Source organism: Antechinus flavipes, chromosome 1 (assembly GCF_016432865.1).
Source record: "Antechinus flavipes isolate AdamAnt ecotype Samford, QLD, Australia chromosome 1, AdamAnt_v2, whole genome shotgun sequence".
Taxonomy (NCBI): Eukaryota; Metazoa; Chordata; class Mammalia; order Dasyuromorphia; family Dasyuridae; genus Antechinus; species Antechinus flavipes.
In genome coordinates, this window is record NC_067398.1 from 37,014,464 (window position 1) to 37,040,864 (window position 26,401).

At 33.5% G+C, this 26,401-nt stretch overlaps 1 protein-coding gene across 5 annotated transcripts in view; it reads left to right on the forward strand.

Moving 5' to 3' along the window:
- CHL1 (cell adhesion molecule L1 like) overlaps positions 1–26,401 on the forward strand; it is a 291,442-nt gene that overhangs the window by 205,773 nt on the left and 59,268 nt on the right. For 4 of the 5 annotated variants that reach the window (XM_051980967.1, XM_051981004.1, XM_051980985.1 and 1 more), the window contains 6 exons: positions 3,548–3,670; positions 6,473–6,643; positions 7,768–7,815; positions 9,811–9,931; positions 14,187–14,371; positions 21,800–21,931. In XM_051980967.1, coding sequence (XP_051836927.1) covers positions 3,548–3,670; positions 6,473–6,643; positions 7,768–7,815; positions 9,811–9,931; positions 14,187–14,371; positions 21,800–21,931 — 780 coding nt within the window. The remainder of the gene's footprint in view (positions 1–3,547; positions 3,671–6,472; positions 6,644–7,767; positions 7,816–9,810; positions 9,932–14,186; positions 14,372–21,799; positions 21,932–26,401) is intronic. The other variant, XM_051980995.1, reaches the window with a different exon arrangement.

Consider the following 26,401-nt stretch of genomic DNA (forward strand, 5'->3'; position numbering starts at 1 on the left):
CTTTAAAGAAAATATATGAATTGGACACACAAGCCTAACACGGATTCTGGAGGACCTGAAAAATGATTTTCCAAACTAAAAAAAAAAAAAAAAAAAAAAAAGTGGTAGAGGAAAAATTAGTAAAGAAATGAAAGCAAAGGAATAAATTATGTAAAGACAATTAACAACTTGGTAAAGAGATTAAAAGAAAAGATACCGAAGAAAATAACACTTTGAAAAGCAGACTCGTCCAATTGGGAAAAAAGAAGTACAGAAGCTTGTTGAAGAAAATAATTCTTTGAAAATTGGGCAAATAGAATCTAAGACTCTATAAGACATCAAGAAATAATAAAGCAGTCAAAAGCAATGAAAAATAAAAGAAACTGTTAAGTATCTCACTAAAAAAAAAACAAACTAAAATTGAGAAATAGTTTGAGAGGAGATTTAACAATTCTTGGTTTACTAGAAAGCAGTGATCAAAGAAAGGGCCTAGGCATCATCTTTCAGGAAATTATCCACATAAACTATATTTTGATATCCTACAACCAGAAGGTAAAGTAGTAATTGGAATAATCTACCAATCACCACTTGATAAAGATCCCAAAATGAAAAATACTAGTAATATTATAGTGAAATTTCAGAGTTCCTGAGTCAAAAATAATTTTTTTTTAAGCAGCTGGAAAGAAATCATTCAAGTACTATGGAATCTCAGGCAGGGTCACAGAAGATTTAGCAGCTACCACTTTTAAGGAGTAAAGGGCTTAGAAAATGACATTCAGGAGGGTGAAAGAACTTTGATTAGAATAAAGAAACTGAGAAAAATTTTTCAAGAGAAAAAATGGATTTTTAATGAAATAGAGAATTCATAAGCACTCCTGATAAAAAGACAAAACTAAATAGAAAATTTTACTTTCAAATTCAAGGTTCAAGAGAAATAAAAAGCTATAAATTAAAGAGAAATCACAAGGAGTTTAACTTTATTGAATGAAGTTAAACTCTATGTGAAAAGATGGAATATGTATTTTCTAAGAACTTTATCATTATTAAGGCAATTGCTACATAGAAAGGGTGCAGAAATGAGTTAAGGACAAAAAATGTAGATGCTCGTTGTTGTTTTTGTTGTTGTTCATACTTCATTCTCAAAGGGGGCCATGACATCAGGGAGGTGATGTCATGGCATGTAAATGAATTGGATTTAAGTGCAGGAGGGCTATGTATTAACCTCACTTTCCCCTCCAGAACCATTTGGATCCAGTGGCAAGATATAGATCAAGATGACTGAAGATGGCCCTGGATGTAGTAGGAGACTGACCTTTTTAAAACTAAGCTTTTTAACAGGTTTCAGTTTGACTGAAGCCACACCCAATCAGCGATTAAGGATAAGTAAGAAATGAGGCAGACAATGGCCTTGGGGTTGCTGGCCAAAACAGAAACAAAATGATATTTACAATCACTCTGAGCCCATCAGAGTCCAAATAATAAACATTGTGGGGCTTGTCCTGGGAACTATTGTTGGCCAATCAATGAAAGGCATAATGATTTGAGTTTAAGACCTAGTGGTTAAGAAATCTAGCCTTTAAATCCAACTTGTCTTGGAGGTTTCAATGATCAAAATTTATATACCCATACCTCAGGTAAGGTATGTGGACATACCTATGAGAACAGAATTAAGGGAAGGGAAGGATAGGGAAAAGAAATGGAGAAGAGAGAAGAGTAAGGACAATGTTATGTTACCCAACTGGCTACTCCTTGAAGAAGACTGCTGCATCATGGAAGTAGTCAAGAAGTAGTTGGGGAAATGAGATAAAAGAAAAGGGATATGATAAAGGAAAATAGATTAAAAAAAATTAGTTAGGAGGATTAAACAGAAGAAAATAGGTGGAATACTATATGAAATAAGTTGGTTGAATTTTAGGGAAAAAAAATTAAAGACATATTAAATAATGTTTTAATTAATTAATTGATAATTTAAATAATTAATTAAATAATGTGTTTGATGAACAACTGTGATAATTGTTATTCTTAGTATTATATTCAAATTAGCTACAAGAAACCCATGAAGGAAGATGCTATCTACCTCCAGAGAGGGGGAAATAAAAATAAAAACATTTTGCTAAGTGACCCAATGGATTATAGTTCTGTAGTCAGGAAGATTCATCTTCTGATATTTACTAGCTGTGAGATACTGTTTAAGTCACTAAAGTTTTAACCCTCTTTGCCTCTATTTTCTTATCTATAAAATGAGTTGGAGCAAGTAATGGTGGACCACTACACTCTTTTTGACAAGAAAACCTCAAATGGCATTATGAAATGAATCAGACACAGCTGAAAAAAGTCTGCACAGTGACAGCTGAAGAGAGAACTATGAGAACACTGTACATAGTAAACAGCAATAATGATTTAACTACTCTTGTTAAGAAAAACATCCACTAAACTTCTGAAGTATACATGATTAAAAAAAAGTTAAACACCTTCAAACAGAGAATAATTGTACATGTAAGCATATTAAAAATAACTTTATTTTAATTATTTTATCTTATATTTCTTAAGCTTATATATTCTTATATTCACACAGCTAGTGTGAAAACATGTTTTATATGATCTTACATGTATAATCAACGTCAAATTGTTTGCCTTCTTAAGAAGAGGGGTTAAAAGGAGGGAGAGAATTTGCAACTCAATTAAAAAATTCTTTACATGTAATTAAAAAATCTTAAATCAGATAAAGTAATTAAAATAAAATCAATACCTTATGAATTCATGTATATTAATAATAATAGCAATATTGTCATAGTTCTATTGAACAGAGGTAAAATCTTTCAAGAGAAAAATGTTTTTTTTTAATGAAAAGAGAATTTTAAAGAATTCCTGATAAAATTAACTGAATAAAAAATTTCTGCCTCTTGCCAGAGAAGGAATTGACTGACTAAGCAGATTGTTGTTCACAGTATTTGCATCACTTTGCTTTTGACTTAAGTGTTTTTTGTTTTGTTTTTTTTACAAGAGTTCAATTTGAATTGGTTGGGGTAGAAAGAGGTTATCTAAAAATCATGGCAATTTGAAAGAAAAAGACATCAACAGACTTCTTTATAATCTATTTGTTGTCATTTAAAAACCAATTAAAATATATTATTGCTATGTATGGGAAATACATAGAGATAATTGGTAGGTAAATAGAAAAGAAGGAAGAAAAGGAGGAAAGAAGGAAGGAAGGAAGGAGTAAGAGGAGGAAAGAAGAAAGATATATGATAGATAGTAGAAATAACACATTTATTAAAAACTTACTATACAGCAAGAACTGTACTAAGTATAGGGAATATAAATAAACAGAAAGCAAGAGAAACTCTGAATTCAAAGAGCTGATGATGAAGGAAGATAGAACCTGCAAGAAGTTAAAAAGCATTGGGGTTGATGGTGGGGAACTACCCCTGAGAATAGAGAAGTGGTAATAGAATCTTGGGATAAGGCAGGTTTGAAGTAGAGATGGCTCATGTGAATAATTCCTCAAATGGAGGAGGTGTGTTACTTATTGATAAAAGGATGAATGAAAATTTTATATTTTCTTCAGGTATACCTAAATTTCCAAAAGAAAAAATTGAACCTCTGGAAGTTGAAGAGGGGAATTCAATAGTCCTCCACTGCAATCCCCCCAAAGGCATCCCTCCACTTCATATATACTGGATGAATATTGGTGAGTAATGTTTACTTCTACTGAAAAGGTAAGAATCCAATTTTCATGAAGTTGTTTTTATGTTTGTCTGGATGTGTGATTTAATTACTGGAAGGCATCCACACAGAGGAAACCGTACCTATCTCTGTGGATCAGCACCTGCTCTGCAGATTAGTTCTAGGGCATAGCCTGGAGTGCTTTAAAATGAATTGATTTGCCCAGTCTCACAGGAAGATTATAAACTAGAGACAGATTTCACCCCAAGTCAGTTTGATTCTCTGGCATGCTCTTCTTCTACTGTGTCATATTGCCTCTCATGTTAATGTTAGAAAAGGAAATAACCAAGGCCAGAAATTCTGATCATTGGGTCTTCAGTGGAAGCAGATACATGAAGGGAGGGAAGAAGAGAGGGAAGGAGGGGGGAAGAGAGAGAGAGAGAGAGAGAGAGAGAGAGAGAGAGAGAGAGAGAGAAAGAGAGAGAGGAGAGAGAGGGGAGAGAGAGAGGAGAGAGAGAGAGAGAGAGAAGAGAGGAGAGAAAGGGAGAGAGAAAGAGAGATATTCAGTCAGGCTTAAGCAAAGTGACAGACAGAGAGAAGTGCTAAAAAGAGACAGAGAGGGAGAGAGGGAGAGAGAAAGAGAGATATTCAATCAAGCTTAAGCAAAATGACAGAGACAGAGAGAGGTACTAAAAAGAGACAGACAGAAACAAAGACAGAGATAGACAGAATCAGAGATAGAACAACATAAAAAAAAGGTACCATGGATCCTGGATCCATGAAGTCCTGCCTCTGATATATAATGTGTGAGGCTAAGCAGTTCACTTAATGTTCTATGTCGTCAATTCTTAAAGATTTAAAGTTGCAAATGGAAACATAGCTGTATTGGCAAATATGATCTTAGAAAATCAGAAATTAACATTATCCATAATAAATTACTTATTAATTTCATTAAACTTTCCCCAATTACACTTTATTTTGTTCTGGTTGTATCCAGAAGTTTGGTGGAAATTTTGGAGTCTTATAGGCCCCAGGTTTTAATCTCTGCCTGATAACAATGAAATTATGAATCTATTCCCTAATATAATACACATAAATAGATATTTGTATCTGTGGACAGTTTGCTTAGTCTATCAGTGACTCAGGTGATTGTTCAAGATTATGATTATGAAGTCCTTCATGAGCTTCCTCTTCAGAGTAACATTTCTCTCCTTATTATTCCCTGATCCCAGAGAAATGAAGGTTCTAGTCCACTTATACTTGTAGAGTAGAGGAGAGGAAGAATAGCAACTGGATCTGAGATTTCATTGTTACAATTAACTACTGCATGAGGACATTGCACTTGCAATATTGGAAGGGGACAGGATGCCCAGTATATATAAAAGACAAGATTTATTGATCTTAAGGATAGTTCTCTATTTACATTGTTTCTATACCCCCTCAATTCCAACCCGGGTCCTTCAAAATATATAGAGGTGGAGAGATAGGGTGATGCTATCTATTTAATCTTGTGGATAGAATGCCTAATCACTTTTCCTGTGTGTGTTTTGTTTATATGTGTACTTCTTTCATGACTTTTGTTTACAATCTCTTTGACAATAAAGACATTCCTTTTAGTGTTTGTATTTCCAGAGATTATCACAATAGCTGGCACATAATTCCTAATAAATGCTTGGTGTAGCTTTTAGTTGATTAGTAGCTAATCAGGGATAAACCTTGGTGAGACATATACCCATTGGCTGGACAATCAATATTGGTAAGGCTAACCATTTATAATTCAGTCTGACATAAATGAGAAGCATAATATCAGAAATATATACTATTTTTTTTTTGGGGGGGAAACATTAAAATTATGACCAGTTACCATGGTGATCTTAGTGTCTTCAGGGTTACAGATTATTATAGCACAGAAACAGATAGTGATAATAAAATCATGGCCTATATAAATAGAGAAACATACAAAACTGGATTTAAAAAATTAACAATTACATCTATAGAGTACATGGGAAAGCTGGTTATGGTTAAATCTCTAGTAAAGAATAATATCAAAATATTCTATCTGTATATCTGTGATGTAGCATATGAATCTGTCATGAAAACAAACTATATTAAATTTAATTAATTTCATTCAACCAACTCAACCCAGTTTACTAGTTGCATATACATGGAGCTTATGTCTGAGCCTTTGTTTTTAAAGCATCATTATAGAAACACAATCTATACACTTAATGTGATATCAGTTTTCTCCTATCAGTAAAGATTATAGGCAAAGAAGATTCCTGCATGTTGTATCACATTTGATTTGAAAAAATAGAACAAAACATGAACACATTTAGGAATTGATTTCTAGGAATTTCCAATAATTTTCAGGAATTATTTTCCAAACTATATTCTAAACTCTATCTTTAACTCATATTTTTAATAAAATGTCAGTAATGGAATTGGTTAAGTGGGTATCTGTCATTCTGGTTCTTATGATTGGGCTCTAATTGAATCTTGATGAGAAAAAAAGGCTATACTTTATCTCTTCTTCACAAACTCAATACAACAAATTAAATTTAATCTAGTTAAATTCAATTCAATCATCATTTATTAAGAATCTAATCCCTGCCAAGCAGTGCTAGATACTAAAAATACAGTGATAAAATTGAGTCATTCTTACAGGTAGGAAAAGGCAGAAACTGAGGAAGGAAAAAGGAATAGAAAAAGAGTGAGGCTGAATGAAGAGACATTATCAAAACAGAACATTTTGGTATTTATGTAGGCAGAAAGGGTAGGAACTTTAAATATAGGCTTTAATCACCAATTTGGGAATTATTCTTTCCAGATTTACAGCACATCCCACAGGATGAAAGAGTATACATGAGCCAGAAAGGAGATCTATACTTTGCAAATGTGGAAGAAAATGACAGTCGGAGTGATTATTGTTGCTTTGCAGCTTTTCCAAGATTGCGAACTATTGTACAAAAGATGCCAATGAAACTGACAGTGAACAGTTGTAAGTCTACTTAGTTTGCATTTTCATTTTGAATGACATTTGATGTAAATATATTCCATTTATAATATCATTTTGTTTGATGTAGATGAATGTTGGTTGATGTTCCCCTCCATTCCTTGCTCAATTCTAGAAACATCTTCCAGATTAAAGAAATATCTACAGCTGTAGGGTCTGAATATTTTTTATACTCAGGAAAAAAATTCTTGAAACAACTGTATTTGCTTGTAGAAATACAAAATGGAATGTTTTTCAGTAGGCAAGATATATGATAATATTCCAAGGATTTCAAATACTTTCCTACTCACTAACCAAATTTTAATCTAGGTTAGAAAGTTCACTATGAGTAAAAAATCTATATAAAAATGGCAAGAATTGGAGAAGAATAATTGAATTAGCCCATTTCCTCTCCAAAAATATAGCTTCTCCCTTTTATTGCATACTTTTTTCTTTGCTAAAGATGGTAATATGAACTATCAAAAATGTATCTAATTAAAGAAGAAAGAGGAAAAGTAATAACATGAAATTTGAGTGATAAATATTTTATTTAATATTCATTCTTTGTTTGAGTTGATTTTATTTTATTTTTTGTTGATATGGAAATCTGCTAGAATTTCTAAATGGGATGTTCTGTGGTAGGGTGAGAGTCTCACTAAAGTGGATTTACTTTGTATTAGAAGAAGTTCTATCTAACATTTTCATCAGGAATTTGGTCCCCTAGAGTGGACATCAAGAGCATTATAATCAGATGCAATAGCAATCCTGGAGAGGCAGTGTGATGTAGACCATAAAAAGCTGCTCATGAAATAAAGAAAGGTAGCTTCTGGTCCTGCTTCTGGCACATAATTGATGTGTGGCACTGGGAAAATCATTTATTCTTTCTATAATCAAAAATACTCTCTTAAGACTATGAACTTCAGAGAAGTTGTTGACCTTCCCTGGTTGAGAGAATTCTGTCATTTGAGAGTATCTTATATCAATCAAATCACAAGTCTAGCTTCCATCCCTTTGGATATTCTTTCATCACTTTTAGGGAAGGAATGGCTTTCTATTTTATTTTATGTTATGTCATTGTTATCAATATCACTTGTTATGTTTGCATTTGGTTTTCATTTTGTTTATTTCAGTAAAGCATGCTAATGACTCAAGTTCACACAGACAGAATATTACCAAGGGTAAGTTGATCATATATGTAGTTAGCTATCATTTAATTTTGCCACCACTGTTCTTTGTTATATTCGGAATTATCATTGATAGTTCATTAAATCAATTCTTTTGTGAGCTTCATAAAACTATTTCTTACTCAAAAGGAAAAATTCCTCAAATGATAATTGTTCGACAACTTTGGCCCAGATGAAGTATAAAGTATTTATTCTAATAATTTTTGAAATATGGACTTAAAAAAAGGAGTTCTATGCTATATCGTTAACTGGTTATCTAGAGAAATGAATTAGATAGATAAATATAGAAACACATATAGATGTAGATATTCATGTCTATAATATCTATATATAAACATCTATGTCTATATGTATCTTTATATCTAACAAATTCTTGTTCATTGGACAAAATTAAGTGTATGAATTGTTTTATCCAACTATGAAAATAAGCATTAATTTTCTTGTCTTGGACCTTAAAAATAAAATTAGGACTTATAAGAATCAACACAATTATAGATATATCTATTATAGTTATATATTGTAGATGTATTATATCTATATCTATATATGTATAGATATTTGTATAGATATCAATAAATATAAAATATGTCTGTTGAATTATCCTGAGTGTATATATTACACTAAGTCTTTATTCTGTTAGCTTAATACTGTGGACAGAGGCAGGTAGAAACAAAGGCAGTCAGCAGTAGGGATCAGTAGGTCACAGAAATCTGAGTGGGACCAATGCAAATTTTGTAGTCCAAACCATATTTTACAACCTAATGGAATTTATAAGCTTCTTTGAATGTTATTATTATGTTATGAGACATCAAAACGTAGATGAAGAAGGGGAATTATGTGTGATAAAATTATTTCTCTAGTCAATGAGTATCAAGTACTTATTATGTACATACACTGTACAAAGTGCTACAAATTCAAATACAAGCAGAAAAAAAAAACAGTTCATGAACTCAAAGGAGAAATATTCTAAAAGGAAAGACAAAACAGAAACAAAACTGAGAAGTAGGGAATTTGGGGAGGTACCTGGCAAAGGGATTATCATGGAAAAAACTCTCTTGGGAGTGAGGCCTTGTGAGAAATGATAGCTTGGGTGCCCTCCCTAAAGTGGAGGTTGTGAGAGGAACCAGTCAAGCAAGAGAGATATGCTGGAATGGAGTGAGCTTGAAGAGGCAATTTAGAGAAAGTTTGGAATTAAGAAGGAAGTCCGTAGGTGGAGTGTACTTTAAGAGAAAAGGGAAGAGACAGAAAAAAAATCTGTTCAGATCAAAAGTACAAAGAAATTATATTTGATAAAAGAGAAAAAACAGTAAAGTGATTTTTGATTGATATTATTTTCCCCTAGCTTTGTGACAACATTTGCATGAATGTTGTTTTTTCTTTTTTAATTATCAGCGCTACAACTTAAAATTCTTATTTATTTGTATAATCAGAACTGAGGAAAATTGGTCTCTGTTAGGGAATATACCTTAAGTTTAAAAAGAGGCATTTCCCTCTCCCCAAAAAGGGAAATTCTAGTTCCCTGTATAATTATCTGTGTAAATATTTATGTGTATTGTACACACTGCATTCAACCATGTATGTGTATATGAGTATATCTATGTTATGCTTGTATTTATTGAAAGATAGAGAAAAAGAGCACATGCAAGTATATAGCTGACTGTTTTCAATGTGTGTGTATGTGTGTGTGTGTGTGTGTGTGTGTGTGTGTGTGTATGATTTTGGTGAAATATCGAGTAAACAATGATGCCATTAACTGACCTAGTTACTTCTAGATAGTAATGAGTACACAAAATACTTCAACCTCGGAAAATGTTTAATTATGTTAACAGAATAACAACCTCTTTGGTTGTTGTCCTCATTTATTTCATATGACCTATGTTACATGTACTGAAAATAAGTGTTCATCGGGAAATAGATATAATTATTTGTTGAATGCTCCAGAAATATTGCTGTTGAAAAAGACTCAAGCTCTCTTTTCCATCCGCATAGCAAATTCAATCAAGCAAAGACAACCCAGAATGCTTTTGCCTCCCGAAACTTCTGGCAGTCATTCTTCAGTCACCATCATCAAAGGGGGGACACTGCTATTGGAATGCTTTGCTGAAGGCTTGTGAGTAATTGGAGATGTTTCATAAACTTGTCAAATCGGGCTCTGTAAAAGGGAATACATGAAATCAAAATGTGTCTGGAAAGAGCATTTAAAATTCAATTGAATTTTACATGTGTTTGTATTGATGTGAGTTTTTAAAGTTGAAGTTTATGTTTTTTATATGTGTGTGTGTGTGTGTGTGTGCTTGTACATGCCTTATTTTGGATTCAAACCAAGGTTAGTACTGTATGTACGGCAGAGGATAAATGTGGTTTTGCTAGACCATGGGTTCTTAAAATGAATTTATGATTGTGTGTGTGTGTGTGTGTGTGTGTGTTTGTTTTGATTTTTGATCGGTCTTTATTTTATTTTGTAATCCTTTTTTTTTCTCTTCTTTAAAAAAAAAATAACCTGACAAAGGGTACAAAGGTTTCACTAACTAACAAAGAGGTTAGTTACCCTTTCAAGGTGATAGATTTTCAGATAGGGTAAGAGTTACCATGTGCCTGATGGAAGAAGAGACAAATAACACACCTAAGTTGTTGATGTTATAAGGGATATGGAGAGTTCTACACATTAGGAAGAGTATTTAATAGTTGGGTAAGGGATAGATTGGAGAACCAATATAACAGAGAAAGGGAAACAAATTACAGATTGATCCTACATTCCAAGCAAGAAGTGGTGATTATCTAAACTGAGAATTCATTATTTAAGTTGTGACAGGTAGGTAGCACGATGGGTAGAGTGTCAAATCTGGATTCAGTAAGATGTGAATTGAAATTTAAACTCAGACACTTACTAGCTATGTGACACTGGGTAAGTCACTTACTCCTATTTGCCTCAGTTTGTTACCTATAAATTGAGCTGGAGAAGAAAAATGACAAAATACTCCAATATCTATGTCAGGGAAACTCCAAATGGGGTGAAGTCCCAGACATGATTAACAAGTAAGTAACAGTGAATGGAGGGAAAGGGACGATTTTGGAAACATATTTTGTAGGTGAGATCAATGGGACTTGAGACCTTATTAGATATATTAGATATGATGGAGAGGGAAGTATTAGGGTTGATTTTGAGATTTCAAATCTAAGTTGAATGTAATAATGGGAAAGTTCACAGGCATACATACAATATCAGTGATACAAATATAAAAGGTTGAGGTCATTCACAAATATAAAATACTTTATTGCTGCATGGCAAAGAATTATAAAGAAACAACTCCACCATAGTTGGAAGCTCAAAATTACAATATGGTGTATGATATAGTCATAGAAAGCATTTATAGAGGAAGCAGTTATAGAATATTAGAATAAGAGAGAGAATATTTTCTGTGTATTTAGCTGTTATCAAACCAAGTCTGAAGTAACATAGTTACTTGTGAAAGCCATATTTTTCAAAGTGTATTAAAAAACTAAAGGAATTCTGGCTCATGTAACCAGTATGATGAGAGAACATACCCATCAGGAGAAGGATCGGATGATTTTGGGCCAGGCGAAAACAAGACTTAAGAATGGCAGGACAATGGCGTTTAAATATTTTAAAGTTTATCAAATGAAAGAGTGATTGATATTCATGCTTAATTGATTCTAAAGGATTAACGATGTCTACTGAGACAAATTTAAGATAGTGCCGCAAAACTTTTCCAATATCCTGAAGCTTTATCTGTGTAGAACGGAATGCTTTCGGACATAATGAATTCTCTCTTATAGAATTTCTTCTAGCAAAGATTAAATAACCACTGGTTGGGGATGTTGTCCAGGGTATTCCAGTTGAGATGCCATTTGGACTAGATGATCTCTGAGGTGTGTAAGAGAAAAATAATTGTGCCCTGGCTGTCAGGGTTAGGCTGTGGAATTGGAGGGTGTGTGTGTGTGTGTGTGTGTGTGTGTGTGTGTGTGTGTGTGTTTGGAAAAAGTTAGCTTATCCACTTAAGAATTGAATCCATCATCTTGTGGAGAGCTATAATTCTATAATCTATTAAGTCAGCTGTAAATGTACAAAACAGTTATATGCCTGTGCATGAAAGGACACATAACCAATTTGGGAATGAAAAAAAGAAATATGACATAATATAACAAAGAAAAGAAGAAGAGGATGAAATAAGTGAAAGAGCAGAACAAGGGGCTGCATTAAGCCTGGAAACCCAAGATTCATGTTCTTGAAAGAACAATTTCAGCTACAAAGGCAAAGTCACTCTTGGAGGCCAACTGTGCCCCCACTATCCATTTAATATATAACAGGCCATCAAAACAGTAATAGTCATAACAATATGATACCCAAAATCCAGTAAACCTAGTAATGCTTTTGGCTCATAGATATGTTCCCAGGTAAACTGCATTCTCAGTAAAATAATACTCCTCCATGGACATTTTCTATTTTTAAGCTAAAACTTTTGATATTGGTATATGCTAGGTTAAGGAATAACTGAAGGATTTATATATGTCCAAGGAAAGAAAGGGGAACAGTTGTAAGAAAATGTATGGCAAAATGTGTGTGTGTGTGGGTGTGTGTGTGTGTGTGTGTGTGTGTGTTTGTGTATACCTGAAGCACAGAACAGATTGTAATTTGGCATATTGCCACACTAACAGAAGGAATGAAAAGTAAGCAATTGAGAGAGTTGGGGTATACATCCTGTTAGGTGGTATGTTCAGGAAAGCAGCAGTTAATGTTATCCCCCAGCAGCCTATTGGGAATTTCATTATCCTACTATTGCTTGCAGAACATTTTCAGTCCCATAATCCTGGATAAATTGAAGATAGTTGTCATGAGGTAAGGCAATGGTAGGTGGTTAGAGCATGGTATGTTAGCACCAGCAGGCAGTGCAGATGCTTTTATGCACAATCTAGGAGAACATCATCTGGGACAGTTTCATGAACCCTGGGAGAGCTGAGGTAAGCAGAAGCTGCTAATTTTGTTTATTTTGAACTATTTAAGAGATAACTAGAGAGTAGTAGGAGAACTATCTGTGGCATAATTGATAGATGTCCAGCCTCAGACTCAGAATTACCTGCATTCAAATTCTGCCTTTGAGACATTCTGGAATTGTCACTCTTGAAGATGATCTGATCTCTAAGTTCTCTCCCACTTCTAAAACTGTTTAGTATAAGTTATTAAGTTTGGTTAAAGGGAAGACCCAGCAGATTTTGTAAGGCTCAGCAGGGGTCCTCAAACTTTTTAAATAGGGGGCCAGTTCACTGTCCCTCAGACTGCTGGAGGGCCAGACTATAGTAAAAACAAAAACTTTGTTTTGTGGGCCTTTAAATAAAGAAACTTCATAGCCCTGTGTGAGGGAGATAACGGTCCTCAGCGGTGGCATCTGGCCCGCAGGTCATAGTTTGAGGACGCCTGGATGTATGAATGATATTTGGTGTTTGGTTCGGAGTCTTCTTCCATTGGAATTGCAACTTTTGTTAGGGTTTTTATTACTCTTGACAAGTAAAATTCTTTTTTTTTTTTTAAATTTTATTTTATTTAATAATAACTTTGTATTGACAGAATCCATGCCAGGGTAATTTTTTTTACAACATTATCCAACAAGTAAAATTCTGAAAACTGATCTTGCTAGATGTACTTCATCAAAATGGTCTTATTCCTGGAGAAATAACTATAAAACACAACTGAGGCACTAGTTTTACTGAAAGGCCAGGTAAATGGCTAAATTTATGGAACAAAATTTTGTCTTTTGGTCAGGACACCCTAATATATAGATCAAGTATAATCTGAGTCCTCTTCTCATAATTCAGGTTAAATTTTCTATATAAGATAATTTTACTAAAAGATTACTTATAGTCAGTTTAAGAAATTTATTTTGTTATTACTAGATTTTTGAGACTGATATCACAGGTGTAGACATTGTTAAAAAGTAGTATTCCTATAAAATAGACTTCTAGGATCTTGTACTTGTTAGTTTTTTGGGAAAAGAGATTTGGAAAACAAAATTTAATAATATGTACATTGGTTCAATGACCCTGAGGTCACTCAGTCTCACTTATTTGATACTCCTAAGCATATAAGGCTTCTGGGAAGGAGAATACAAAAATTTAGGAGAATAATATTACAGCATTCTTGATCCTGGAGATTTTATGGAAAGTACATCAGCAAAATTGTAAAAATTCAAATTATCTTGGCACTCTTTTGCCATTGTGTTTCTGTATTGTTCTGTGAGGAGTCAGAGTGGGTATAGAAACATTGAGGCTTTCCCAGTAGGTGTAATTGTAAGAAATATGATGGAACTTTTTCCTTGCCTTTATTTGTCAACATTTTTGTAATTTTCTAGGCCAACTCCACAGATTACTTGGATGAAGGTGGGTGAAGATTTGCCCAAGGGAAGAGAAGAAAGAGAAAATTTTGGAAAGACATTGAAGATTGAACAGGTCACTCACATGGATAAAGGACATTACCGGTGCATGGCCAAGAATTACAAAGGGACTGCCACGCATGAATTCCGCGTAACCGTAGAAGGTGCTATATTCATTTCAAATAATTTATCCTTGTATATTGTGTGTATGTGCAAATGGCATGTGCACAGTCTTCCAAAGGTATTTTGAGCTTTAACAAGTCGAATCTTCCTTAAGATTTTTCCAACATAATGCAACCAATATCAATGTGACAACAATATGCATATAATTATGCAATGCACACTTATGCATACCTGTCACACACCAAATACACACATATGTATATGCATGCCTGTGTACAAATGCAATTATATATGCATGGTATAGTAAATGAAATACAAAAAATAAATGAAGCAGAACCATCAGATCACTAGATTTCCTCCCACGTCTCTACTTCTAAAAGTTAAACATTCCAACTCTCCCTCAAAAGTTTGTATTTTAAAAATATTTAACTTCTCCCCATCAAAGCTTTTAGAATTTGGGCTAGGATAGAACTGTGGTGACATCATTCCACGGAGTGCTTTTTGCCATTTTCATAATGAGAATGAATCTTCACTGAATGGACTCAAAGACTGTACTAGTTCTTATAATCCTCACAAACAACCTGATGAGCTTTGTTCCAGCGTCAGTTGTGAGCACTAGCACATTGTTTCCTTTGAGTATGTCATTTAAGTAGATCTCCTATTAGGGTTTTAGACCTCAGAGTCCCTGCAGCAACTTTCAGGACTAAACTTTTAAGACTACGTCATGTGTTTCAATGTCCTGATATACTTACAGAAATTTAAAAAGTAGACATATGTCATAGTATTTACATATAGATATATAGATATACTTAAATATCTATGTATCTTTATATATGAGGAGAGAGAGAGAGTGCAAGTACAAACTGAGAAAGCTATTGAAAGGAATAATTGTATTCATTTTAGGAAACTGTTGCTGGGGGTGTCATTTGGAGTTCCTAATGGAATACAATTTTTAAAGAAAGCCAATCTAATTTAGCCATTTGAATTGGCCCAGTATTTTGAGTTTATTAAGGTAAAAGGCAAATTGCATTTATAATTTAAAATGCAAATGGCATCTTAACTTTCTAGAATGGGTAGTTTCCAAGAAAAATGCCATTTTGATGTCATAATCTAATGTTTATCCTTAGATAAAGTGCTATAGACAGGGTGAAAACCCAACCCAGGAACATTGGTTTCTTTGATACAATAAAATGATGCACATAAGGGTAAACACATTAAACACCCAAACTATTATCTGCTCATAGTCACTTATTCCTGTGTTAATTCATACTCACCTTCAGAAAGAAATCCAGAGGGAGTAGCTTAGGAAGTTTTTGCATTAGTATTCCCCCTCCCCCTCCTAGGATTCTCTAATGGACATAATATTTCCAGACTGTAAAACTCTGTGCAAAATGAATATTTTCTCTTGCTTATATATTCGTGCACACATAAATTTTAGACATAGATAATTGTTCACTGCTATGATCCTCCAAGTTGCTGACTATTAGAAATCCTTCCAGATGGTCTGGAACTGTGCTACAGTAGCTGAATATTTTAACAATCTGGCCACGGTTTTCTTGACTGTAAAATGTAAGCTTTCAAAGGAATTGCGAGAGTTATAAAAAAAAAAAAAAAAAAAAAAAGAAAGAAAGAAGGAAAATATGTTGAATGCAAAATTAATTAAGGAATTCAAAATGTTGACCTTAGGATTCTATTTTCCCATAGGTTCCTTGAACAAATTATCTTCACTATTCATAAAACAACTATTATCTCTATTGAGATGTAAATAGTGTTTTTATGAGAATCATTAAATCCTTCTTCCCAAAGAATTACTACTATAGGTGTCCCTTGGTTCTATGTATCAGGAGTTCTGCTTCACAAATCCAAGTGAAAGCCAGACAGAATCTAAAAAACCTTTTTTTTTTTCCTCTGAAGTCTGAAATCAATAAATGCTACCATTAATCATGGGGTGGGGGGAAAGCAGAGGGATGTACTCACTTTTGATTGATGTCTTCTGTCTTTCTGATCCTATTCTTTCCTTGTCCATCCTCCAATCTCCCCTCTCCCCTAGGGGGAAGAGGGGGGGGGAGATAAAGATAAACTATGCAGTAAAATGTCAATTGGATTTGACCACAAAGTCCATTTCTTTATCATCCCTTGTGACTTTATCAAGGCACTTGTTGTATTAGGGCATCTTGTAGGTTATCCCTTTTTCTTTTGGATTAAAAACTCAAATCCAATCCTCTGATCAGGATTTTAAAGATACTCAAAAATGTAAAATGTTTGCCATTATATTGTAAGTTGTAAATAGATATGTAAGTAAGTTGTAAGTAAGTTGTCAAGTAAAATGCCAGAATATTTTCATTTAAAACTGGAAAATATGTTCTGGTATTCTATGGAAGGGATGAGGTGGGGTAATAAATATTTATTATTTCTATTGACATGATACTTAGAGAAATTAATTATAACCTGAAAAGAAGTATCTCACCTGAAAGACAGTGAGAATTCAGTTTCTGAGAACATATTGTTTGAATTTTATCTAAAGAAATATTGTGGGTTTGGAGGGTATATAATTGCCCTAGATGGTGCATGATGAGAAATTTCCCTATGATAGGAAATTGGGCAAAAGTAGTCATGAAGGAAAAGTTCATGATGCCAAAAGAAAAGGATGTAATGAGCCTGGAATTGGTACATAATTATACTTCTCAGGCCACTGGGAAACTAAGCTTTCAAACTCTCCCACTGCACCCCATCCATGCTTTCCCAAAAAGCACCCACCATGAAATCAAATTCTTTTCATCAAACATGACAAATGACTTTCTTTTCTTTTTTCTAAAGTAGTTTGTCACTCATTATTAAATTTATTTCCTCATCTGAAAAACTAGAGTTGGATGTTCATCAAGTTCTACAATTTTGAGCCTCTATCTATGACCCCCATGCATTAAGATAAAACACACACATGCTTACTCATTAATGTTACTTTTTATATCTTGCTGAGAGGTGTTTGTTCCAAATATTAGGATGCTGATGTAAATGGGGAGCAATTGTGAATCTTGGAAAAGATGACAGCTTTCAAAGAGTCAGGATAGGGGACAGGTAGAGAGAATATCATTTTCTGTACTGCCTTGTACTCTTGTAAGCTTTTCAGTACAAATGGTTGTGAATTTATTTAACTTATATGATTCTTAGCATCATCTTTGCCACACTTTTTTTCGAGCCAATTAATGGTTTCCATTGTGGTCAGTTCCTCATTTATAGAAGTGAAAATATTTAGGAATTATTTACTTCTTTAGTCACAGTTATGTGGGAATGTGGTACAGATACTCAATTAGTAAATGTTCATTAAAAACTTACTATATAGCAGCCATAGTTGTAAGCCCTGGGGTACAAATAGATGTAAAAGACAAGCCTTAGAGGCAGCTAATTGGTGTAGTGAATAGAGCACCAGCCTTGAAGTCATAAGGACCAGAGTTCAAAACTATCTTCAGACACTTAACATTTCCTGGCTGTGTGACCCTAGGCAAGTCACTTAACCCTAATTGCCTCAGCCAAAAAAAAAAAAAAAAAGACAAGCCCTTCTCTTAAAGATTTTACATTTTAATGAGGGGGCCAATATGTGCACTGATATGTACAAAAATAAACTATATACAAGATAAATAGGAAATAATTAAAGTAGAGAAGATATTAGAATTAAGAGGGATTGGGGAAGGACTCCTTCAGAAGATGGGATTTTTGTTGAGGCTTAAAGATAAATATGGAGGTTAGTAATTGGAATGGAGAAAGGAGAGTGTTTCAGGCAAGGGGAACAAGCAGAAAAAAAATGTCTTTAAATAAAAGATGGAATATTTTGCTAATGGGATAGTCAAGAGGTTAATGTTACTGAATGAAAGAATACATGAAGGGGAATAAGGTCTAAGAAGCTAGAAAGATTGGAGGGGTTAAAAACTATCTTTGAAATATATTTTGAAAATAAAAAGCTATTATTTTAAAAAAATGATAGTAAGGGGTTAGAGTATGAACAACTTTGAATGGCAAACAGAGCATTTTGCATTTGTTGTTGGAGGCAATAGGGAGACATTAGAGTTTACTGAGTAGGGTGTGTTATGATCAGATAAGTTAAATAAACCACTGGAGCACACAGAGTGGCGACAATGAAGGTTTTCCTTCACATAGAATTGAATGTTTGCCACTTCCTCTGGAGTCTACAGAGCAGCTTTTGCCCTCCCTTCTTCCCTCTTTATTACTCCTATTCATCTTCCTTTTATTGTTTCTCCTACTACCACTATCACTACCACCATCAAGGTTTGCAGAATTCTTTATATATGTTAGCTTACTTGATCCATATAACAACCATTTATGACTGAGGCACAGTAATTAGGTGACTTGCCTTGAGTCATAGAGCTAACATATATCTGAAATCAAATTTGAATGCAGGCCTTCCTAACTCCTTGATTTCCTCTTTTCCTATGATACAAACTAGTTGCCACCTGGATGAATTCCCTATTTCTTAATCTTCCCTCAATCATCTATTCTTATTCTCTCCTTGTCTCTGATATGGCATTTTGGTATATTTCTTAAATGAAATTTCCTTAATGAATAAAAGTGAAAATTGTATGTTTTATACAATTTACTAAATTATTTATTTGAAATAGCAGTATGTCTTTTGCAGAACACACTGGTATTATGAATAAAGAGCTGGCTCTTGAGCAGGAAGAACCATATTCAAGTCTCACCTTGAATACATATTGTCCATGTGATTCTGAACAAATAACTTCTAAAGGTGTTAGGCAACTCTCTAATATTCAGAATTTAAATATTAGAATATTTAGTTTAGAATAGAATATAGAAAGTGCCAGTCTTCATTGACAAAGAATATCCTTATATGACAGTTCCCTATACCAATGCCATCACTGTTCCATTCCCTCTCTTTACACAAAAGGTGAGTAATATTGTGTTTTTATGTTTTGAACTGGATCAGAATGAAACAATGCTTTGTTCTTTCACTGACAACATTATTGCAATGTTGTGTCACTTTGAATTCAGCATTGTATCCAGAATTAAGACAAAATGAAGATATAAAATGTTTGTAATATACAGATGTATATATACACACAGATATTACTGCATATAATACCTATATTTATATTCATACACACTCATATGTTTGTATATCTCTGTATGCATGTGTGTGTGTGTGTCCAATGCAGCATAGCAGAGACAACCATGGATGCAGAAATGGAAAGAGAAAATTTAAATATGGTTCACTCTATACATGTAAATGTTACAAATGGAGAACAGTAGGTTAAAAAAAAAACAATTAGAGAAAAAATATGATTTTTCAGTTGTGTTATGCTAATTTCACAATCACTTGCTGTATGCCCTGCAGTGAGATAGATAGGAATAAGTTAGCTGTGTGACCCCCCTGGAGAGGACACTTGACCTCTGAGTTATCTTATCTGCAAAATGAGGTAGTGGATCTCTCTGACTTCGAACATCTCTTCTACCTCTAGCCAGGCAAATGAGCCTATAAATCATATGTTTGTGACATATCTTTGCCTTTTGGGTGAACTGCACAAATGCTTGCTTGTGAATCTGAAAATATGAACTCCTGCTTCAGCTCTGCCCTATGTGCCCTATGTGTAAAGTATATAGCAAAGATTTTTTTTTGTCTCTAAGATTTCCTCACGTATAAAATGAAAGACTTAGTCCCAGTGAGCTTTACAGTTTTAGTTCTAAAAATCTGATGATTGTGCTCTTCTGGAACAGATAGTGATAGACAATTGGAAATACCAGATGAAAGGGAATGGGAATAGGAATGACCTCATCTTGATGAAGGTATCTTGAAATATGTGTTGACTTGTACTTTGGTTACCCATTCCTTAGCCTGTATTGTAATAAGAAGACCAATTTAGCCTGCCAAATCCTGGAAGCATTAGATTGTAGTGAGTACTACATTCTGAATAGTAAAAGTTTTATACATTGCTTGAATTAATAATTTATCTACATTTAATGGAATATCATTATTTGGAAAAGACTGAAATCAAGTAAAAAGACATTTTTCATTCAACTCAAATGTGAGATTACTAAGAGTGTTGCTGAATGTAAAATGCCTTTGGGAACTCAGGAGATTTCAGGTTGGCCATTTTATAATTTACCAAATGTACAGCTTCTGAAGGCACATTTACAAAGGCATACATAGCTTATTTTCAACTGGAAGGTGAACAATTAAATATAATACCCACACCTTGGGAGATAATTACAAAATGAATTTTCTTGCTTAGACTTGAATTTGTCAGAGTAGTTTGTACCTTCTTACCTTATATGACATTTCTGTCACTTTTTGTTTTTCTTGTGAAAATAATTTTGTTGTCAATTTTTCTTTAGAATACGTTCCTAGTCACTTGGGGAATAAAAGCTCAGTTTCTTGGAAATAGTCATATTGGGAAATGTTTGGGGTGAGGGGAAAAAGTATTCAGAAATTATGCAATTTTCAAATAAAACCAAATCATCCACACTTCAATGTTTCATTTTGGTATTGCTAACACAGTGCTATATTTAAGGTAGCAAAATAAAATGTCATTAAAAATGAAAGAAAAGAAATGTTTCATTTTTGATTTCTGTCAAGCTCTAAAAGCATTATAGTGCCTAATTCTAGAGTAAGGAAAGAAGTTGTACTTGGGATTTTCTTGGTATAGAGAACTCCTAGATAAGTGTATTCTTACCAGTGAAGCCTGGAATCTTCTGTGAACCATTCAGTCTTAACAGAGTCACTATCATCCTTAGAAGTTACCTGATTTGTCCAAAGCCCCATGGAAAATTTGGGTCACATGTAGGACCTCGATCTAGGATGTCCTGACTTAGTGGCTAGCTCTTTATCCATATGCCAGAGTAATTTGCAAACAAACAAATAACAAACCAAAAAAATCCCTGCCCAAACCAAGAAAACAAGGACAAAAACAAACAAAAACAACCCAATTGTCTCTCAGGAGGAAAAAAAAAATTAGTAAATTGTATAAGGTTTACAAGTCTTTTCAATCTTACTGTACTTTTAAGTGATTTGCACTTAAAACACACACATCTTGAAACATGTATGCTGTTGGTCAGATTCTAGTACCATACAGTAGCATTAAATCAACATATCATCTATAGCTAATTCACCTCTATTTCTCTGCTGATGAAGAAAGGCATTTTTGTAATTAGCAAAATGATCACATTTATGTGTTTTAGTAAGTTATTTTTATTCTATTTTACAATCTCTCTCTCTCTCTCTCTCTCTCTCTCTCTCTCTCTCTCTCTCTCTCTCTCTCTCTCATTCACACACACACACACACACACACACACACAAAATACCACTCCTACAAAGTGAATTTAAAAAATTCTGCCAGGAAATACTTGATAAAGTCTGCCATCTGCTGGCGTTCATGAGATTTCCAGCCTTGATGCTATATGACATTTTAAACTTGTTTTCTTTGTGTTTATTTTATTACTAGAACCTCCTCGCTGGACAAAGAAACCTGAAAGTGCTGTGTACAGCATTGGGAGCAATGGAATCCTGCTATGTGAAGCTGAGGGAGAACCTGCCCCTGAAATAGAGTGGAAAATCAATGGCTTACCTGTTAATAGTGAGTGCTATTACATTTTCTTGTCTATTGTCAATGCTTGGAACTCATAGCTTAGTGGGATGAATGGAACTCAGTGATTGTGTTTAGCCTGATGAATAAATTTGATTTCAAAATTAGACCTGATAGTGGACCTGAAGTTTCCTATTCTAAACTGAAGTAATTGTTCCTCTTAATATAGACTCCAGCCTCTGACTTTGCTATTATTCTAGATAATAACCATTTTCCCTGTTCAGAAATTCTGTATTTGCTTTGATTTTCATTCCTTTCACCTCCTGAATCTTCTGAGTAGCAATATCCTATTGATTATATTCTGGAATATCTCTTGTTTTGTGCCTTTTTTTTTCTTCTATTTCTACAGCCAGTGGCCTAACCCAGGCCTTCTTTACCACCAGCCTGGACTATTGAAGTTGTCTCCTTACCAGTGTCTCCATTCCTAGTCACCTTCCTTTGAAACCTATCCTTTAAATCACGACTAGATAAATAACATATCTTACACAATAACTTCTCTCATCCATATATTTTAATGGCTTCTTCTTGTTTATCAAGTAAAATATACAAACTTTTTAGGTAGTATTTAAGACCTTTCACAGCCCTCCACTGTCACTTGGCTAACCTTTTCTTATATCTTTCCTTTTCATCTATGGCATAAGATAAAAATTTTAACAGGTCTCTTTGGCACAAATTGATTTAGAAACCACAAATTAACATTATCTATGTTTTATTGTTTTTTTTAATTTATTTTGTTAATTATTTCCCAATTATATTTTAAGCAACTTGTTGGTCCTGGGACTGTGAGTTTGAAACTATACTTTCTGATCTCTTTATCAGCCAGGTTTGTCTGTTTCTAATTCTTTGTAAATATCCCAAGCCTTCAATTTTTTTTTTTTTTTTTTACTTCTCCTGTACTGTTTCCTGTACCTGGAATGCCCTGCCTTATTTTTACGTGTCAAAATTTTACCCAAGTTTGAAGACCCAAAGAAAGTACTATATTTTGAGAAGGATTTGTTTATTCATGGCATTTCTCCTTGACAATATTTTGTACCTCTGTAATGCGCTTTTTCTGTTTTAGTTTGTTGTTTTCTACTGTAGTGCTTATTTTTGTATTGCCTTTTTTACAGCTGGAAGATAGTGACATGAGATCAGGATGTCAGGGCCTAGTCTTATTTCTTTCATATAATACATCATTTCCAATCCAATGCTTTGATCATAGTCGTGAATATACAGTTATAAAATTGAATTGGTAAATAGAGTGGTACATAAACGAATATTGAACTATATGTAGATTGATAAATATGCTTATTTAGTCTGAATCCTCATGTTTATTAAGCAAACAGGAAGAGGACAGGTCTACAACAGAACAAAGAATGCTCTATTGTTATGGGGAAAGGTAAAACAGTTGGAGTTATTTTATTTGGGAAAAACATAATATAACACCATATCACATCACATCACAACACAACACAATACAACACAACACAACATAACATAGCATAACATAACTACATTATTCTCTCCACAAACTTTATCAATCAAATTATCAGATAAGCAAGCAACATATATTTTTACATATCCAGCCAGATATTAGGTGTTAGGAATGTAAATGCAAATAATGAAACATTCCTGCTCTGAAGGAACTTTTTACTGTGATATGAAGGTCGCCTTGAGACCTTGAAGGCTGCATACAAGTAGAATAACAATCCTGGAAGGAATTACCATATTGCCAAGGATTTATGCATTATTAGTAGTAGACAGTGTACCTGGTATATGAGGCCTTGCCTGCCAACTTGCAGTTTGGCATATTATCACCAGAAGATGGATTATTAGGTTATAATTTTTAGCCATGTTGATGTATGAAGTAATATTATTATTTATTATTATTATTATTATAAGAATGGAGAACCTATGTTGATGAAATAATGGATCTTTCAAAGTATATTGGATATAATTCTCTAAATGAGGATGGACATTTGTCATTAAGTCTGTCGATTGGCATTTATTGAGTGTCAGGCACTGTGCTAAGTGCTAAGAATACACAAAGGAAAAAGACAATACCTGTTCTCAAAGAGCTCATATTCAAAAGGACACACCATACAAACAGCAATGTACAGAATGTATACTAGGTAAACTGGAGGTTGTATCAGAGGGAAAACACAAGAGGTGTTCTCTCTCTACAAGTGTTGAGTAAGGAAAGAAAATATTGACTTAAGTTATTTTTTTTTTTTTGGATTTGTACATCATCTTTAAATATTATTGCAAATACTGAATTTTATATGAAACTTGTTTCCTCCCTGGTGATGATGAAATTTGCCAAAAATTTTATAGTCATTTCCTTTACTACTATTCTATTGCCCTTTCAATGAATCATATATTTTATATTGTTTAATGAAAATTCCTTTAGGTCAGGGATTATTTCATCTTTAGCTTTTTATTTCAAGCATTTAGCATGAAGTAACTGCTTAATAAATGCTTCCTCATGGCAATATTGATTGATTAATTGATTCTGGTTGTCTTTTTCTGACTGTTATTTTTCTATTAGATTGTAAGATCCATTAAGGGCAGAAAGCTTATCTAAACTTTGTAATTCCCCCCATGCCTGCTATAATACTTAGCAAATACTAACTGTTCAATATGGAATAAATGAATTCATCAGTGGTTTCGCGATTAAAAAATAGTTATAATAACATCAAAGATACTGAATTTGAAGGCTGAAAGGAAACTTAGAAATTCTGTGAAGAGAGAATCTGAGACCTTTAAAGGTTAAATGAGTTTCCCAAAACCATAGGAATACTAAAAACGTGGCTGAGATTGAATCCCATATCTTCAGATTTCATATATTGTCTTCAGTCAAACTACTTATGAAAAATAAAGGAGGAATCTATAGAAGTATAATGTCTTGAGACACTGTAATATGTTGTACAAGGCAAGACTTGATGACCTGGATTCAGATCAGGCCTGTGATTCTGAATATCTGTGTGACATAGGCAAGTCACTGTCTCTGAGCTTCAGATTCTTAAATAAAAGTAAAATGGTTAGGATCAATATTATTGAAGATACTTTTAAACGTTAAATCTAGAATCCTTGATAATCACTAAGCCTTCTGGAAGTTAATGGTTAGAAAAAACTCTAATATTTATACTTCCAACAGATCTGTTACAATGGAAATAAATTTATTATGCTCATCACAACCACACTTAATTTGAAGGCAACTCTATACATGGGATTTTTAAACTAATAGAATAATATCCTTAAGTGATAAGACATTTTATGTGTACATACCCACATGTCTATGCATGTGTGTATGTGTATATATAAACATATGTATATGTGTATATACACACAGACAAATCTAAACATATATATATGTGTGTGTATGTGTGAATTTCTTTACTAATCTTGAGAAAAATTCAAATTGATTCTATTTCATTCAAAATTATTTTGTGGAGCATATCAGTCTGGTATGGAATAATACATAAAATGAGACTCAAGGTATTTGGCTTACTGATGCTGCAAATGTATTAAATGGGTATATATTAAAGCAAGGAATTCTCAAATTTCAGATCAAACTGAAAGTTCACTGTATATAATAATAGCAAATAAAAAAAGGTAGAATTTTATCTGGGACTCAAAAGATTGGTAGCCTTTGGACAGGTTTGGAGGAGGACATGGTATCATTTGAGGTAAGGCAAGCAGCAAGATAAAATAGATAAAAAAACAGGAGTACTGTGTTCTTGGAGAAGAGCAAAGAGATTTGTTCATTAATTTCAATGTAATAAGTATTTATTAAGCATTTGCAAATTTACAAACCTCCAATTTGTAATGGAGATAAAAAGAAAGGCAAAAATCAAAGTTTTCCTCAAGGAGCATTCGTTTATTTATTCATGGATTGGACGTTTTTCTGTTGCCTAGTTTATGGATTCTTTTGACTATACGCTGTAAAGGAGATAAATATTATATATATTCCCTGCATTAAGAGGCTTAAAATGCAGTAGATGAAAATAAGACATACACAGACAATTGTAATGCAAATTATAAGATGCTCCTTTGGTGACCTTCTTAGCTCCCATTGTGTTAATTATCATCCATATTTATACAGATGACACACAGATCTATGTAACCAGCCCCATTCTCTCTCTACTGACCTTCAGGATTATGTCACCAACTGCTTCCTGAACATTTTAAACACGATGTTCTGGAGACATCAATATTCAACAGAATAAAACAAAACCCATTGTCTTTCCCTTCAAATTAAGTTTCTCTCTCTCTCTCTCTCTCTCTCTCTCTCTCTCTCTCTCTGTGTGTGTGTGTGTGTGTGTGTGTGTGTGTAAATGTCCCTATTTCCTCAGACACAGCTTTTATTCTATTCAGTCAGTCAACCAAAAGTTATGAAATACTATGTGGTAGGTACTTTACTAAGTTCTGTACATAGATAAGAAATGTGAGGTAATATACAAATAACTAAACATATCTATA